We start from the raw sequence: 14,615 nt of genomic DNA on the forward strand, positions 1-14,615 counted from the left end.
GCCACAGCCTTCAATTTGCAAGATCTGAATAAGGCTGTGAAAGATAGGACATTTTGGAGGACTTTCATTCGTAAGGTCGGCATGAGTCGGCAACGACTTGAAGGCACTTAACACGCACACACACATGTCCTCAGACTCAAGGCAGCCAACATAGCACTAAGAGCAAGGACACAAAACTGTAATAACACTATACAGTTAAAAATGCAGCCAAATGCTGTACCAAATGCTGTCTGGAATAAAACTAGGGTTGTCAGCCTCCAAGGGTGGGGGTGTGGAAGTCTCCTGGAATTGCAACTGATCTCCAGATTACAGAGATCAGTTCCCCTAAAGAAAGTGACTGATTTGGAGGATGGACTGGATGGTATTATACCCTGCCGAGGCCCCTGCTCTCTCCAGGCTCCACCCCCAAATCTTCAGGAATTTCCCAGCCTGGATTTGGCAGTCCTAAATAGAACAGTTTCATTTGCCTTGTGGAATGCAGCTAGTGAAGGCACCCTCTGCACCTGCTCTGATAGGCCATTCCAGAAAAATAGACCTACCATAGGAAAAGCCTGTGGCTCTGAAATTTTGCCTTCGATTTGGCTGGGGGAAAGATGGGTGTGGCTGGGAGAAATTAAAGGATATTCAACCAAAAGATGGAGCCCTGTGGCACAGAGTGGTAAGCTGCAGTACTGCAGTCAAAAGCTCTGCTTCCGACCTGAGTTCGATCCCAATGGATGTTGGTTTGAGGTAGCTGGCTCAAGGTTGACTCAGCCTTCCATACTTCCGAGGTCGGTAAAATGAGTACCCATCTTGCTGGGGGTAAAGTGTAGACAGCTGGGGAAGGCAATGGCAAGCCACCCCATAAACATAGTCTGCCTAGTAAACGTCGAGATGTGACGACACCCCATGGGTCAGGAATGACCCAGTTGCTTGCACAGGGGACTACCTTTACCGACTGAGGGAGCCTGCACTGGGATAAGAGATGGAGGGACACTTCAGAAGGGTTTGGTGTGGGGATTCAGGATTAGAAGCTTTATGTAGAGACAATATTGTGAACTGATGATTGAAATACAACAGCTGTATCAATGCACTGTAACACCTTTCAGAGGTTTAGAAAAAAAACCTTTACTAGGACCAACTGCTGTTTACTATCTGCATGCAACCATTTTGGGTTCTGTATAGCTGAGATGCTGCATTGTGACTGGTAATTGCAGCTTGGTTCTAATGATGGGTTTGCTTTACTGACCTTGTAAACTGTAGCTGGTCTTTGCAAATGCAAGCTATCCAAATACTTTTTTTAAAAGGCATTACAGCCACTTTCTTTCTTTTCTATGTAAAAGCAAATCAAAGGATCTCCTTGCTATTGAGTCCATCATGCAGCCTCATGATAAGGTAACAGAGAAGCAAACGAAGAACTACATTAAAAGGATGAGTAGAACAAAGGCAGGAACTTCCATTCAGTTAAAGCCATTTTGTTGTCAATTATTTATACCCCATTCTGGAGAACAATAACATGTTTGTTCAGTATAAAGCTCATAAGACCTTCAGGTAAATCAAATGATGCATGTCAGACTGAAAGTTTCTTACTTCTAAGTAGAGTTACCACCTCTGGGTTGGGGAAATTCCTGGAGATTTGAGGTTGGAGCCTGGGGAAGGCAGGGTTTGGGCAGGGGAAGGACCTTAGCAGGGTATGATTCCATAGAGTCCACCCTCCAAAGCTGCCATTTTCTCCAGGTGAAACGATCTCTGCAGTTTGAAGATCAGTAGTAATCCTGGGAGATCTGTAGGACCCACCTGAATGTTAGTAACCCTATAAGCAAGCAGTGTGAGACCCACTAAATGAATACTTAACAATAATAGTTAAGCATTGAGTGTCCACACCCTCATTGTTTTATTGTAAGCTTTATACCAGACTGGTAAGGTGGGCTTTATTGTTTTCACCATAGAGCAAATAGGGAACTGAAGCAGAGAATGGTTGGGCTAAGGTCACTTACTGGATTTATGGTGGAGCAACAGTTTGAACTGGAGGCCACCCAGTTCATGATTTTCTTATCTTATTATGTTATACTAGTTCCTGAATTCCATAGGATTCAATTACTGGAGAGATAACCTTTGGTGCCTTGCTGTGATTGTAGACTTAAGGTTACCAAGTCCTGTCTTAATATAGCATGATTTTTAATTGGTTACGGGTATGTGTCACATAAATACCTTGCTTCACAAGAATGAAGTTTATGCAAAATATGTTGATTACTCAAATAGTATTCACTAATTTTCTTCAGATGGGAGTTACACATAAAAATGTTGTATTTGAGATGCATAAAATGAATAAACTGAGGGTATCATATTTTGGTCATGTCATGTGTCGACAAGAGTCACTGGAAAAGACAGTCATAGTAGGAAAAGTTGAGGGCAGCAGGAAAAGAGGAAGACCCAACAAGAGATTGATTGACTCAATAAAGGAAGCCACAGCCTTCAATTTGCAAGATCTGAGCAAAGCTGTCAAAGATAGGACATTTTGGAGGACTTTCATTCATAGGGTCGCCATGAGTCAGAAGCGACTTGACAGCACTTAACACACACACACAGTTTAATAGGAATTGTGGGTAGTTTGTGAGGAGGGGGGGAAAGCTGCATTTTAAAAATCTCAAATAGCAAAGTGCTGCATCTACTTACATTAAAATGTGAGATGTATCTTACTGGTATATTTGTGTACTTAAAGAAGATGCCAAAACAAAGCAACAATCACAGTTAAAAAGAGCTTTCTTGTATATACCCAGCAGATAGACATTTGGGACCAGCATATCTTAATTCTGGTATATTAATCTTTTCTGATCTTGCAGAGACCCTTCCCTTTTTCAAAAAGGTTTGCTGATAGGAAATGCTGCCATTTGTATTAATCTTATAATGGGATGCTGGAAATGCTGAGGGTGAGTGTTTTATTTACTTCCCCTTTTTTATTTGGAGGAAAGTTTTTACAGTGAGGGTAGGTATAAATAGATACGAGCATAGTTGCTTGAAATAGCCCCCAGCAAAAGTTTTTAAAAAGAGCTGTTTAAGATTCCTCTCATGTTGCTATTTGCCATACAGATGGCTGCTGGCACAGTTTCAGCGGCTGCATGTGGGCGTGTTGGTTAGTCACTCACCAGCCTTGCCTTGCGTCTATGCCGTTTGGCCTGTGATTCATTGTCACAGGAGTCTCATGGCTGTGACAAGTGCCGTTATTCTGTATTAATACTTGTGTTTCACTGACCTTTATGCCGTTAGCAAATGGCAGGAGGCAGGGTGAGGATTGGGCGTCATTTCTGAAAGAAGCTAATCTGTTTCATCGATGAACAAAACCCTAACTCGTCTGCTGCTGCAAATGTGCGTGTTCGTTTTATTCGCTTCTTGAAAGGGTCCCCAAATGCTGACTTTGCAAATTGGCATTTGCTTGCAGTGCTTTCTGCTGGCAACTTTCTGTGCGATCGGCTGCATGATTTACGGCAAATTGGAATTGTGGAAAACCAGACCCAAAGAAGAGACTCTTCCTTGGAACTGTGCCACTTATAAAAATCCCACTAGTCTTCAAGTCTACATTTGACCTAGTGGGGTTCAGCTCACTCTCTGCGGCTTCAGCATACACCTAATGTCAGGAAAGTCCTAAACAAAAAATCCTAAAACAACAGATTGAAATCGGCATCAAGTGTCATGTAGAAAGAGGAGCATAGCTGTAGGCTTCTGTACAATTTATACATTCATGGTAACCGCTTAAAAATAGCATGGCATGGTCCATGTGGCGTGCATGTTCACATTAGCTTTCCCCATATGGTTTCAGTGATTTTACCACATCATTATTTGCAATGTAGTGAAACTTTATCTGTGTTAACATGAACGGGTTTCAAAACAGCTGTTGCATGTTGAAGCCACCTCTGCTTCTGTGAACTGGCCTTAAACTACCTCAAGAACATTGCTGTCCAGTGTTTTATTGAAATCCTCCAGGGTGGAGGCACTGTAACTGTTTAACTGTACTTGCTTTGTTTCAGCTTGAACCGTAGTCCTTCTCTCAGTATCGCTAGAACACCAATTGCTCCGTTGCTTCTTTCCCCGTTTTAAAAATAATAGCCTTTTAGATACTTGAAAGCTGCTCTGTTCTCCTAGGTGCCTCTTTATCCCCTATTTGTAGTTCATATATTGCGGGTGGGATCCCAAAAATCAAAGAAGTTCCATGTACCTAAAGGACCTTGGGTTTCTGAAACTGTAACCCTCCATGCCACATGCAGCCTGTTTGACAGAGAAACAGCTTTACGTTACCTGACTTGTTTGCTGGAATGGATTTGCAAATAAAGAAAAGTGTAATGGGGGGAGCAAATAAATAAGGAAATTCCAAAAAATACGTCCCCCCTCTCCCATTCTAAATCTAATATTTGAAGAATTAAGCAACAATACTGAATTTGATTAGAGGAGTGAAACGTTGGGTGTTTCCAAGTGAGCACATGGCTGATCCAAAATTATTTACTTATTTATTTACTTCATTTGTATCCTGCCTTTCTTCACAGAGTTGGCCCAGGGTGGCTTTCATTATTCTCCTCTCCTCCATTTTATTCTCCCAACAACCCAGTGAGGTAGGTTAGACTGAGAGAATGTGACTGGCCAAAGGTCACCCAGCAAGCTTCCATGGCACGGTGGGGGTTTGAACCTAGTTCTCCCAAATCCTGATCTGACACTCTAATAACTATGATCCGGTACAGTGTATTATTACATTACTTTCATACATAAAGGAAAGGATAAATTTGTGTGGTTATAGCCTACATTATAAGGGAAGTTTATACTGCAGTACAGCTTTAGAAAAACTGCTGTGTGTATGTGTGAGTATGCACACATTTGCATGCACCTGTGGAGGTGGTCTTTTATAGCTTAATGTTATAAAGATATGACAGACATTGACTATTTTGTGCACTTTTTTTGGCCTTTTGTGTAGTAGACTGGAATTAATATACATATATATGAAAATGCCATTTACTCTGTTGCTTTTTCTGTCTGTTGCTCCCTTGTACACCTTTCTTTTTGGCCCTTGTTCTTTTCACAGTGTTCTTCGGTTTTGTGTGTGTTTGGGATTGATGCCATAACAACAACTACTATCTAAAGTTTGTGTATTGTTTTATGTGTGGAATGGGCTTTGATGTGTTTAGCGTTCAATTCTGACCTTACAAGCTACCCTCTGGAAGCAGACCTGGCAAATTCTCAGATGGTGGAATCTTAATTTTTTCCCCTCCATTAGGACCACATGGTTATGATATTTAAAATCTACGATGCCTCCTGCCATGGCAGATACCCTGGACATCTGGGCAGTAGACTCACATATAGCAGCTGATGGCTCAATATCTGTGGACTGCCTCCTACCCACTGGAATCTACATCAGTCTAGATGTCCCTCGCGATGCCACTATTTCTCATATAAAACAGGTAAAGTTGGCTGGCTCTTAAATTATCCATTGTTGATCTCTCATCAAATTCTTCTTGCTATCCATATAATTTCAGTGTTTGAGGTTTAGGACTGTGCAGCCCAAGTACACTTTGCTATCATGACTAAGGGCATGGTGTGTTAAGAGCAGATTCCCATATAATATTTGCATCTGTGGAAACTTCATCCTGGGAGTTATCATCCCATTGGCTGCTTCCATGAAAGTGCGCAAACAGTTTAGATCCTTTTTATTGCTTTGATTGCAGGCCATAGCAGATGTGTAATATGATAAGAGAACTGAAATGTGTTGAATCATGTTTTCGAGAAAGATTTGTGAGCTAGATGCCATAACGGCATATGAGAAGTCTAGGGTTCTGTCTACTCTTTAGCCCTATAGCGATGAACAAGTCTGACACTTCCAAATTCAACATAGAAGACAGGCAGATGGCAGGATCCCAGCCACTGTGAGCTCATTGGCAGATGAACCCAGAAGTCTCAGTGGCCAACTGGTTTCACTCCTGACCTGGGATTAACTCCTTTTTTAGCAGTGGCATTGCCAAACCCATATAAAAACCAGACAGAGAGATCACTTGGGGTGGGGACACCTGTCAGGAAAGGGTTGGAACTCTAGCAGTCCCTTTCACCAGAACATGATACTGAGAAGAGCACATTTTATCTCTGGCTTTTTTATTCTAGAGCGCTGAGAACAAGCTTTTTTTCAAGCATAATATTTACTTAAAAAAAAGCCATATTATTTTAAATTAGATGTATATCCTACCCTAGTTGTTTGGAGGCTTCGTTCAGCTGAATTTGATTTAAAAACTTTAAAGTGGGTTCTGGAAATGATTGGAAGGGCAACATTGAAATGTACAGTAAACACTGCATGTAAAGTTGATAGAGACCTTACTGTCCAGTGAGTGGATTTTAAAAAATACATTCTACTTTCTTTGCTTCTTTGCAGCTATTATGGAAGCAAGCGCACAGCTACCCGCTATTTCACCTCCTTATGGAGATAGACTCCTATATGTTTTCCTGTGTGAATCAGACAGCAGTTCGTGAGGAACTGGAAGATGAGACGCGAAGACTCTGTGACGTTCGACCATTTCTTCCTGTCCTTCAGTTAATTACAAGAAGCTGTGACCCAGGAGAAAAATTGGACTCCAAGATAGGTGTCCTCATAGGAAAAGGTAGATATCAATATTCTTGTCTTTGAGAAGAGGCATAGTGAGAGGCAGCATTAAAAGAGCATGAAATATAGATGGTTTGAAACAAGACAGTGAATTTTTCCTTGAAAGAAACTGCAGTTATCTTTTTTGATTTCGACAACCTTTCCTTGATGTGGTCATCCTGCACATTACTTGCTGTTCATGTATTAACTTTTCATTGTTCCAATTGATGCTATGACAGTTTTCAAATTGAAATATTTTAATATTAATAAAGGCGAGGAATGCATTCAGAAACCAATTTGTCATCTTGCTATAACTTATTATTGTCATAGCCTTTCCCATTTAGATCTCAGTGGGTAGCCATGTTTGTCTGTAGCAGTAGAAAAGAGCAAGAGTCCAGTAGCACCTTAAAGATGAATAAAATTTCTGGCAGGGTATGAGCTTTCGTGAGTCACAGCTCCCTTCTTCGGATTCAGCTAGAATGCGGATCTTAGATGGATCCACATTCTGGCTGTATCTGAAGAAATGCACTGTGACTCACGTAAACTCATACCCTGCCAGAAATTTTATTAGTCTTTAAGATGCTACTGGACTCTTGCTCTTTCCCATTAAGAGTTCATTAAGCATGGATGGGTCAAGGCCAGTTCCAGGTTTTGGAGATCCCTGGCCAGAGAGTGCCCCTTCCCTCCTCTGCCCACCCACTGGCACCCCCCTTCCTGTCCATCTACCTGCCTAAGTGTCCTTTCTTGGCCCGTGAATCCTTCCACATGGCCTTGTCCAATTGCACCAGGCAGCATGTGTCTGTGGAGTGTTACCACTGTTGTTGCCAGAAACACTGCTACTTTTTGCCACCTGCGTGACCTTCAACAATAGTGCTGGGTGGTGCATGTGACAAGGAGGATGGATGGTGGAGCACCAAGCAGATAAGGAGAAGGGCATGCAGGCAGGTGGTGGGACAGACATGCGGGCAAGAGGTCAGTGGCAGTAGGCCCTGCCAGAAGCTCTGGGCCCTCACAGTTGCCCAACCTCAGGGTATACTGACTTGATAGGGATGCTGCCAGCTTTGTTATTACCTGTACTTGCATTGGCTGCAGCAGCACATGACTAGTACAATTTGAACTACATCATACAGAAAGGGAAATGGCCATAGGTCAGGGGCAAAATGCACATTGTGTGGAAGGCCCCACAAGGTTCAGTCACCAAATCATTAACATGTCAGGTAAGAGGTGTGTTGTTGTTGTTTTTTAAAGAGGAGCTGCTGCCAGTCAGGTGAACTGGTGATCTGACTCTGTAAAAGGCAGCTTTCATCTGCTTGGTCATCTGGTCAGTCAAACAGAAATTTCTCAGTGATCAGAGACGTTACAACAAAAATCTGTTTATTTTTTGTTCACCATCAGACCAGCCTGCCATTTCAGATTGTCTTCCCAAGGCCTGTTCTGTGTTCCTGCAGAGGTGAGGCTGGGGGCAACTTGAGATGGGGCTTTTTCAGTGGTGGCACCTCACTTGTGCCATGCCCTTCCCCTTGAGGCTTCCCAGGCACCAGCCTTATGGCCTTTTAGGTGTCCGTTTTTTCCCTTTAACCCAGACATTGAATTCAGGATCCATAAGCTGTTTTTATGGTCTGCTTCAGGCCTGTTTTATGAATGTCGTTTTAGGCTACTGAATGTGGTTGAGAGCCAGTGCTGTGTTTTGGTTAAGAGCGGTGGACTCTAATCTGGAGAACCAGGTTTGATTCCCCACTCCTACACAGGAAGCCTGCTGGGTGACCTTGGGCCAGTCACAGTTCTCTCAGAACTCTCTCAGCCCCACCTACCTCACAAGGTGCCTGTTGTGGGGAGAGGAAGGGAAGGCCGCTTTGATTCTCCTTAAAAGGTGGAGAAAGTTGGCATATAAAAACCAACTCTTCTTCTTCTTAATGGCTTATTTCTATATGTACGTTATTTTGATTCATGGTATGAATGAATTAAAAGACCATAGATAGACTACTATTTCTCAGTATATCGCACAGAAAGAGTATTCTGTATCCTTTGCAGGTACAGTAAGATGTGGCAGTGTAATTTTTCTTCACAAGAGAACTTGTGTTTTTAATTTATTTTTATTTATTTTATCTAAAAGAGGTTTTGACTGACTCTCCGCATGCTGCTCCTAAGGCAGTTTACAAAATAAAAACACACTGTGAAGTACATTTGTACAATAAAACAATAAACAACATAATCCTAAACAGCAATTTAAAATTGCAATCTAAAATGCTAATAATATTTGGAAGTGGTAAATCAGTAACTTAGCTAATAAATCAGGTTTGAATCCTAAGCAGGTCAAGTTGGAAAGAAGAAGAAGAACTGTAGAGTTCTAACTAGCCCATGGTGACTCCTTCCACAAGGCATTTCAGCCAAGAGATGAGCAGAGGCTATTTGCCATTGCCTTCCTCCGCACAGCAACTCTTGTGTACCTAGGTGGTTTACCATTCAAGTACTAACTGTGGTTAACTTTTGCCTAGCTGTCAAGGCCTGACAAACGCAGGCCAAATTGGGCTAATCAGGCTGCTTGGAGCTCACTCCCATGAAAGCGCCTTAGGACTGTAGCCTAATCAACCCATTTTTTTAAAAAAAAGAAAAAGATAAAAAAATCAAAAAGAAAAAGATAAGAAAATAACCTAGAATTATATCTTGCTATCTAGCTTCATGAAGCCTTCAGCATATTTTACAACAGAATGTAAAGCTACATTGTTGGTAAAGCATCCTTAACTAGAGCTATGGGATGAAGTTGTGTACCCACCACTTTTCTCATTTTATCCCAATCTATATGCATATCATAAGGAAAGCTGGATTAGATTAGATGAGTAAAAATAGGAACAGTTTGAAATATGCAGATGACACCACATTACAGGCAGAAAATAGTGAAGGCTATTAGAAATGACTGCTGATGGAAGGTTAAAGTTAGCGTCAAAGCTGGATTACAGCTGAACATCATGAAGACAAAAGTGATGACTAAAGAGGAATTAAACAATTGTTAAATATTTTCTATTCCTTGGCTCAGTCATCAACCAAATGGGAGATGGCAACCAAATGTCAGGAAGTAGATTAGGAAGGTTCTAGAAAAGATCCTTAAGTGTAAGGATGTGTTGCTGGTGACCAAGAGCAAGCTAATTCATACCATAGTGTATGGGTGTGAAAGTTGGACAGTGAAGAAAGCTTATAGGAAGAAAGCTGATTTATTTGAAATGTGGTATTGAAGGAGAGTTTTACGGATACCATGGACTGTGAAAAAGACTACTAAGTAGGTTCTAGATTAAATAAATCCTGAACCTTCCCTAAAGCTAAAATGAATAAACTGAAGCTATTGTACTTTGGTCGCATTATGAGAAGACATGACTCTCTGGAAAAGACAATAATGCTAGGAAAAGTAGTAGACAACAGGAAAAGAGATGAGATGGACTGACTCAATAAAGGAAACCATGACTTAGTTTGCAAGGCCTGAGCAAATCTGCTAACTATAGGATGTTTTGGAGGTCATTAATTCATAGGGTCACCATCAGTCAGAAGCAACTTGACGGCACATAATACACACACAGACACAACAGTATGGAAGCAGTCTTCTTGGTATGCAAAAATTGTCATTTTGGGTGAAATGGACAGTGCATGTATTTTCCAGCCGCAGTTCATGCTACCAGAAACTCATATTTTCTTTTGTTTTTTTTCCAGAGTTCTGTGTTTGTGCATATCAAATCTGTAAAATCTGCATGTTGTCCTTTTCACATGAAAATAGCAATCATACATACTGGCAGAATCATGTGTAGTATGCTTTCCCAGTATGCAAGACAGGAGCACCAGAAAAGGACTTGTGGGAATGGCACTTGTGACCTTCAGTCTCTAATACTGGGTGTTTGTGGTGAATGAAAACTTTTTTAAAAAAACCTGCTAGGTTTCTGATTATACTCCTTGATACAGTACATGTTGTCTAATAGGTTTTTTAAAAAACAAAGACATTGTCATACGCAGTTAGGTATTTTATAGCAAGCAGAAACTGTACCAAAAGTCAGTTGCTGTTGTGGATTTTTTAAAACAGAATGTTTCATTCCTAAGGGAATTGACAGATTACTCACTTGCTATTGTACATTGAAATTAAAAATAGTCACTAGTGAGACCAAGCCTGTCATCAAAACAATGGGCAATTGTTAGTCCAGGCACAAAGGCTGCAAGTTTTGTTTAGATTTCAACAGCAAACTGAATGTTAACATGCCCATAGTGACAATAGTTTCTACTGACGCACAGCCAGTCCAGCATTCTTAATACTCCTTGTTTAGGTAGATTGTTAACCCCTCCCCGGTCAAATAAAATAAGGCTTTAATTCTGCTCTTGTTTAAAAGTGGCAAAATAGTACCTCTAAAAACATCCTTGCAAGAGTTCATTTATGCTATATGAAAAAAGGAGACATGTCTATAAACATGGCGGAGCATACATATTAGGGGCTGCATATACGTAGGTACCCATGGATGTCATGGTATATATCCACTGAATATTTATAGGTGCATCTTTTCTCTTCATGTGTTGTATTCATCATAGCAAACATTTATATGTGCACAGTAAATCACTATTAACTCATCACTATATACATGAAGCTATTACTAATGGTAGACCTGCCTTAGGATGGAAAGAAAGAATCCTAGAGCTTCTTGTATTTTGCTCATTTATTTGATTTTAAACATGCAGAGTGAGATTAAATTGTGCACCCACTATTATAAAAGGATTATCGTATGTATCAAATGCTTATCAGATGATCTTCAATGCGGCATTAAAAACAGATAAAATACAATAAAGCCACCCATGAACTCATATGTAGGATATAATACAGTTTTTTTCCAATGAACGGTTTATATGTCTCTTTATAAAACAGTTGAAATATAATTTAAAGTACTTGGGCAAAAGATGCCAGTTTCAGTATCCAAGCTAGACATAATTAGTCTATGGTTGTTATTCGAAAGTCAGTCTTTATATTTTTCCTGGAAGATGTAATTCTGATGTCTTGAATAATCTTTGTTTTTGTAGAATATGTGGAATTTTAATTTAGGTAATACTAACTCCAAAAGTAATAAGTACAGTTTATGTAGTATGAGATTACCATTGCTGATTAAAATACCTTGCTTTTCATTCATCTGTTTCAGGTCTCCAAGAGTTTGATGCCCTACAGGACCCAGAAGTAAAAGAATTCCGGGATAAGATGGGACGAATCAGTGAAGAAAAGATGAAGTCGCTTATAGGGTTATCTTGGATTGACTGGCTAAAACACACTTATCCTCCAGAACAAGAACCAGCAATCCCAGAAAATCTCCAAGATAAACTCTATGGTGGCAATCTAGTTGTAGCTGTTCATTTTGACAACTGTCAGGTAGGATTGTTGGCCACTGTTGGAAAACATTTCCATACACCCATCACTATAGTACTGTTGCAAAAGGAGCGGGGTCGTGCAGTGTTTAATGTAGACTGACAAGGGATCCTTTCCTCCTCCTTCAACCCAGGAGCAGGCAAAGGCCTTAACTGGCCACTCTGGGTGTCGGACTTTACTGGAGACGGCCCAGAGCACCCTTCCTGCCCCCGGCAGCTCCCTTTTCAGTCAGGGCAGGCCCTGATGTATGACCACATTTGAGGCATGAAGGACCCAGGCAGAGTGAATGAGAAGAGAGAATAGTTATAGAAATGGGGCAGAATTAATATAACAACTACAACTATGCAGGGCAGAACTCACACAGAAAACAAGCTGGATGGAAAACAACAAAATTCTCTAATGCTACTGCCTTAACGAGTTCTTGTTTCTATGTCAATACCTAATCCCAGTAGGCCAGACTATGGGGTAAGGGATCAGCTCCTTCCAAAAGCAGCTTCAAGGAAAGAACACTCTCTTTCTCTGTGCAGGGCCTTATATGCTTTCTGTCCAAGCCGTACCTCCTCGTTATTGATTGGCTCCTTTTTCCCGAGTCCAATCACAAGGCTTGGAGGGAGCTTGGCAAATGTAGGCCTGTTGCGAAATTTACACAGCTCTCTGGCCTTAATGGCAGACTAGGGTTGCCAGCTCTAGGTTGGGAGATTTGGGGGATGGAGTCTCAGGCGGGTGGAGTTTGGAAAGGTGAGGAACCTCAGAGGGGTGTAATGCTATAGAGTCCACCTTCCAAAGCAGCCATTGTCTTCAGGGGAAGTGATCTCCGTCACTTTGAAATCAGTTGAAATACCAGGAGATCTCCAGCCACTACCTGGAGGTTGGCAACCTAGTAGAAGACAGGCTTCTTTGAGACCTGCAGGCCACCCAATTTTTGGCCTTAGGCCTAGGATTATGACAACTGCCACATACTGCCTTGGGCAAATTGCAAATGACATTTGCTCCAGACCTCCCTTACTGGTCAGATCAGTGGCCTGATGTCTTGTTTGGGAATGTATGCCAGTTTCCCATTTGGCGCTCCACTTAATGTGTTAGGCAGGTGAATGGGCTAGACTGCTGGAATGGACGACCTTGTCTCACCACTAGCCAGTTTCCAGTCTGGATCCAAGGTATTACATCGAAAAGAAGCTTTGTTTTGTGGCACAGAGAGTAAAGGAAGGATGCCTGTTTAAAAAACAAATATACAATCAGTTTTTGAAAATGAAAAAGGCTATTTGTACGTTAGAGCATGAAGGCCTGATGTTAAAAGAAATACAAATATGAAGAAAATTCCACTGAACTTATGCAAAGCCTTATGGTAAAGTAACGGTCCCCCGTGCAAGCACCGGGTCATTCCTGACCCATAGGGTGACGTCACATCCTGACGTTTACTAGACAGACTTTGTTTACGGGGTAGTTTGCCAGTGCCTTTCCCAGTTATCTTCCTTTACCCCCAGCAAGCTGGGTACTCATTTTACCGACCTCGGAAGGATGGAAGGCTGAGTCAACCTTGAGCCGGCTACCTGAAACCAACTTCTGTCGGGATCGAACTCAGGTCGTGAGCAGAGCTTGGACTGCGGTACTGCAGTTTACCACTCTGCACCATGGGGCTCCTATGCAAAGCCTAGGGCATGCTTAAAACAGACTTTGAACATTATACCTTTCTCTCTGCTTGTTTGTAAACTGAAAAATAACTCTTATCAATCTAACTGGCTGCCAATAGTAGGGAATTGCCAATCGATTCTGTAATAGCTGTTGTATCAACAGTTCAATGCATACAATAACATCCTACGTTGTCATGGAAGTGGGAGGCACTTGAATGGGGAGGAGATCCTGGATTAGGCTCTCTTTTTTGGTGGCATACAGATACCTTCCCCTCTCCACCTCTGTCTTCTGACTGCCCCTATTAAAATTGGAGTGTGCTAGGTAGCTGGTGCTGCCACCAGCCCGGTTTGGGGATTTTGCTATAACTATAACCTGGGAAGACCCAGGTTACCCCTCTCCCATCCCCTATAATTCCCTGAGCAGTGTCTCCTTTCACAAGGCGGTGTAGCCTGGACCTGCAACTAAGTGTAAGACATTAAAAAAGCAAAATTTTAAAATGTTTATTTAGTGATTGTATTTAACAGAAAACAAAAGAAGTACAACAGTAAGTTTGAACTTTGGCAATAGAAAAATATCACCCTGAGCTAACAGCAAGAAAAAAACAATTCCTTAGTGCAACTACCGTAAACTGATTCATAATTTCCCTTATTTCTTTGGCCTGGACTCTGGATAACTAACGGAGCCATGCCTCTTACATGAACGTAGACGTTCCCACTCAAAGCAGGTACCTTGCTGAGCAACTCTAGGGACTGTACCATGAGCTCGTGGGGAGGAGAGTTTTATAAGTCTTCCCCAAGTCACTTCCCCCTTACTGGAGATTGGTTATTTCTTACCCACCAGAATGGGCAAGGGCCACTCCTGAGTCCTGAATTTCCCCTTAGAACTTGAGGCAGGAAGAGGAATTATCGCTCTGCCGCGAACAGTGAAAGTCTCCATTAAGCAATGTGGCCCCTATTAAAGAGTCCAAAGTGGTTGCCCTTCCAGTCTAGGAAGTCACAGGAGCAAGAAAATTTG

At 41.6% G+C, this 14,615-nt stretch overlaps 1 protein-coding gene across 1 annotated transcript in view; it reads left to right on the forward strand.

Moving 5' to 3' along the window:
* Nucleotides 1-5,245: 5,245 nt before the first annotated feature.
* PIK3CB (phosphatidylinositol-4,5-bisphosphate 3-kinase catalytic subunit beta) overlaps nt 5,246-14,615 on the forward strand; it is a 57,993-nt gene continuing 48,623 nt past the window's right edge. The window contains exons 1-3 of the mRNA XM_056849815.1: nt 5,246-5,423; nt 6,383-6,608; nt 11,749-11,972. Coding sequence (XP_056705793.1) covers nt 5,271-5,423; nt 6,383-6,608; nt 11,749-11,972 — 603 coding nt within the window. The 5' untranslated portion in view covers nt 5,246-5,270. The remainder of the gene's footprint in view (nt 5,424-6,382; nt 6,609-11,748; nt 11,973-14,615) is intronic.

This window comes from Euleptes europaea, chromosome 5 (assembly GCF_029931775.1).
Source record: "Euleptes europaea isolate rEulEur1 chromosome 5, rEulEur1.hap1, whole genome shotgun sequence".
NCBI classification, from domain to species: Eukaryota; Metazoa; Chordata; class Lepidosauria; order Squamata; family Sphaerodactylidae; genus Euleptes; species Euleptes europaea.